Source organism: Chenopodium album, chromosome 10 (assembly GCF_948465745.1).
Source record: "Chenopodium album chromosome 10, dcCheAlbu1.1, whole genome shotgun sequence".
NCBI classification, from domain to species: domain Eukaryota; kingdom Viridiplantae; phylum Streptophyta; class Magnoliopsida; order Caryophyllales; family Amaranthaceae; genus Chenopodium; species Chenopodium album.
The window spans coordinates 13,608,991-13,612,262 of NC_137843.1; the positions used below are offsets into that span (position 1 = coordinate 13,608,991).

The 3,272-nt window shown below is 34.0% G+C and overlaps 1 protein-coding gene across 1 annotated transcript; it reads left to right on the forward strand.

Annotated features, from left to right (window-relative positions):
* Positions 1–362: 362 nt before the first annotated feature.
* LOC145564869 (F-box/FBD/LRR-repeat protein At1g13570-like) lies at positions 363–1,670 on the forward strand. Its single transcript, XM_081625038.1, has 3 exons — positions 363–436; positions 734–1,559; positions 1,656–1,670. The coding sequence occupies exons 1-3, from the start codon at positions 363–365 to the stop codon at positions 1,668–1,670; spliced, it is 915 nt and encodes a 304-aa protein (XP_081481164.1).
* Positions 1,671–3,272: the final 1,602 nt, after the last annotated feature.

Below are 3,272 nucleotides of genomic sequence, written 5' to 3' on the forward strand. Positions count from 1 at the left end.
AAAGAGAGAGGGAAAATTGTTCCCTCCCTCTCCTTCCCCTTCCTTCCCCCATTCTTTTACCCAAACAAGAGATTTTGTCCCCCTCCATTTCTTTTCTCTTCTTTTCCTTCCATTTCTTCCTATCCAAACAAAGTGTTAGTGATCGAACTTGTTGTTATTTGAAAATGTGAATTATTGAACTTGTTTGGAGCACAATCTTACTTGCTTTCTCTTCAGTCTTCACTGGCTGTAAAATCAGGGAGGCTTGGGGTAGAGTAATATCATTGGTTTTTTTAGTTATCTTTTTTAGTTACTACTAAATATTTGAATATTTTATTTTAGTTGGGTACTCTTGTATATAGTTTGTGATCTGCTTTAGTTAAATGACTTCTCTTGAAACTGATTTGTATGGTGAAATTTGTGATTTTCTATCTTTTGCTTCTGAAGACTTACATTGGTAATTAGTTCTTATCAGCAAATCCACCAAGTACTTGTTTATAATGGTCAGTTGTGGACATTCTTATTTAGTTTGTATGTGTTTATGGTGTCTGCCTCGTGTCTTCTTTTGAATGGTTTTTTTGTTAGATGTTGAGTAGTTAGACCCTTCAACTTCACTTGACATTAGAAGATCAGAGACCTACTTGTCTACCTCCAACAGTTATTACAGGCTATAAATTATTGACATCTTAATATTTTCTTTAATTGAGTTCTCTTTCCTTACCTTCATCCTTTATTTCTAAAAATCAATTTATAGTATGTCTTCCATCGGAGCTGCTAGAAACAAGCGAAGCTGTGGAATGGAAGTTGATAGAATCAGCAACTTGCCATTAGATTTAACTCATAAAATCCTAGAATGTTTACCACTACATGAAGTTGCTAGGACAAGTGTGTTGTCGCAACAATGGAGGTTTAAATGGGCTTCCATGCCACAGCTCATACTTGGCAAGTCCTTCTGTAAGAGCATCCAAGAGAGAAGAAATGATCCTGAGTACATTTCATTGATATACTCAAATGCTGTCAACAATATAATTCTTAGCCGTGTTGGTCCGATATCTAAGTTTGTACTTCATGTTCCCTTATGGTTTCGCGGAGAAACATACATGTGGATACGGTATGTTTGTGCTAATGGTGTCAATGAATTTTCTCTGGAGTATGATCAAAAGAAAGTACCTACAAGTTTGTTTACTTGTTCAGGGTTAACACATTTGACACTCATTGAATGCAAACTCCTCTCTCTTCCTCCAACTTTCAAGGGCTTTCCACACCTTATTTATCTTCAATTGTCTATCTGCTTGGAACTAGAGAGGTGTAACGAGGCAAAGGTGTTTGAAATTCTTATTTCTAAGTGCCCACAACTTGAGAGCCTTCATCTATTAATAAATGTACCATTGGATTTTACAATTTATGCTCCAAAAGTTACAAATTTGTTTGTGGAAGGCTTTCTTTATAGATTATTCTTGGAAGAAACTACGGCTATAAAGACACTAGACCTGGATATTTACTTAGATTCCGGCGGGAATTGGATTTTCAATTGCTTTGCCAATGTTGAGAATCTCGTTCTTAAAGAATATTTTTGGGAGGTAAATAAATTCGTTTGAAACTTCAGCACTAACAAATATTCTTTTCTTTGCTCATGAACTTTTGTTGATTGTTTAATTTGATTTTGATTATTCCAGAAAATTTCAAAGTAAAATGGGACAATTACGAACTTTGAAGTTGGTAGAGATACCACTACATGATCAATCCCACATTTCTTTTTTACTTTGTTTGTTTGCGAGCTCCCCACTGCTGGAGCAACTACACATAAAAGTAAGTTTTGGCAACTGAATTTCTTATTTTCATGTCAAATTGGACTAATAAGCATACATAGTTCTATCTTCAACCAATCATATCTATTTGTACCTTTTTTATACATTAGGTTTCCGAGAGTGAGGTAGATGTTGATATCGAAGATCACTCAATTCAGATTGAATGCCCTTACATCCATCAATGCCTTAGAAATGTGCAACTCCGTGGTATATCAGGGTTGACCTTTGATCTACAGCTACTGAAATATATTCTAGCTCATTCTCCTGTCCTTGAGGAAATGACTATTAAGCTCAGTACGTATATGGGAGGAGCTGAAGAGAAATTCAAATTTGCAATAGAGGCAATGAGATATCGTCGAGCCTCACCAAATGCAGAGATAATAATCAAGGCTAAGTAATGTCTTCCGTAGATATTTGTTATGTACTGTCCTATTTGGAAAACTCTGAAAGATTATATATTTGTATTGGAATTCCTCTGTTTCTTTTACTTGCAACACTTTGGTGTACTGTCCTATTTGGAGCTTTGATCTATAGCTATTGAAATTTATTCTAGCAATCTAGCCCATTCTCCTGTCCTTGAGGAAATTACAAGCTCATAGCATGTATGAGACTTGAAGCAAAATACCATTTCTTAATGTTGGGTACGCGTTATGGACTTATCATCAAGCCTTGACAAATGCAGAGATAAAAATCAAGACTGCATAAGGTCTTTATTGGATATATCATATATGTTCTGTACTGTCCCATTTGGACATCTTTGAAAATTTATATTGATTCTTAAAGAAGAAGACCAACTGCTTAAATTGAGATATGCTCAGATATAATTTCATTCAAGTTTGCCAAGGGCAATGGAAATGTGGAAATGGTTAGGCAAAATTATCATACTCCCTCCGTCCCCTTTTGATAGTAAAAACATATTGAAAAAGTAAATTGACATTGGGTATGTAAAAAAGTAGAGAGAAAAAGTAATAAAAGTACATGGGAAAACAAAATTTACATGGAAAATTTAAATTTACACAAGTATTGTTGCAAATTAGAGAGAATTTTGGTAAAAAATTAATATTAATGGTTGTTGGAAAAAGCAATTGGGGTGAACATTTTGGGACTAAAATTTGCCCATAAGGAACTATCAAAAGGGGACGGAGGGAGTTATAGGTAGTAACTTCATTGAACATTTCCCCATTACTATTGTTTCATCATGTATAGTACTTCATTGAACAATACTATTGTTTCATAATTGACATCGATTTGACTTAATCAAAACTTAACTTGACATCAATTTGACCCGACCTGAACTTAAGTTGGAACCGATTTGACCCTGATTTAAACTCAAACCGAAATAACATTATGTATATTTAAAAGAACATGGGCGAAAAAAAAACATTATAGATATTTATAAAAAACGTGAGCATAATATGTTCTTTAAGTTTGATTATTATGTTATTTGAGTTTGAACAATATGTTCTTTACATAATACAATATGTT

Coding starts and splice junctions, on each gene's coding strand:
- LOC145564869 (XM_081625038.1), top strand. CDS start 363: ATGACTTCTCTTGAAACTGATTTGTATGGTGAAATTTGTGATTTTCTA. Junction 437..733: donor GCTTCTGAAGACTTACATTG/GTAATTAGTTCT, acceptor ATCAATTTATAG/TATGTCTTCCATCGGAGCTG.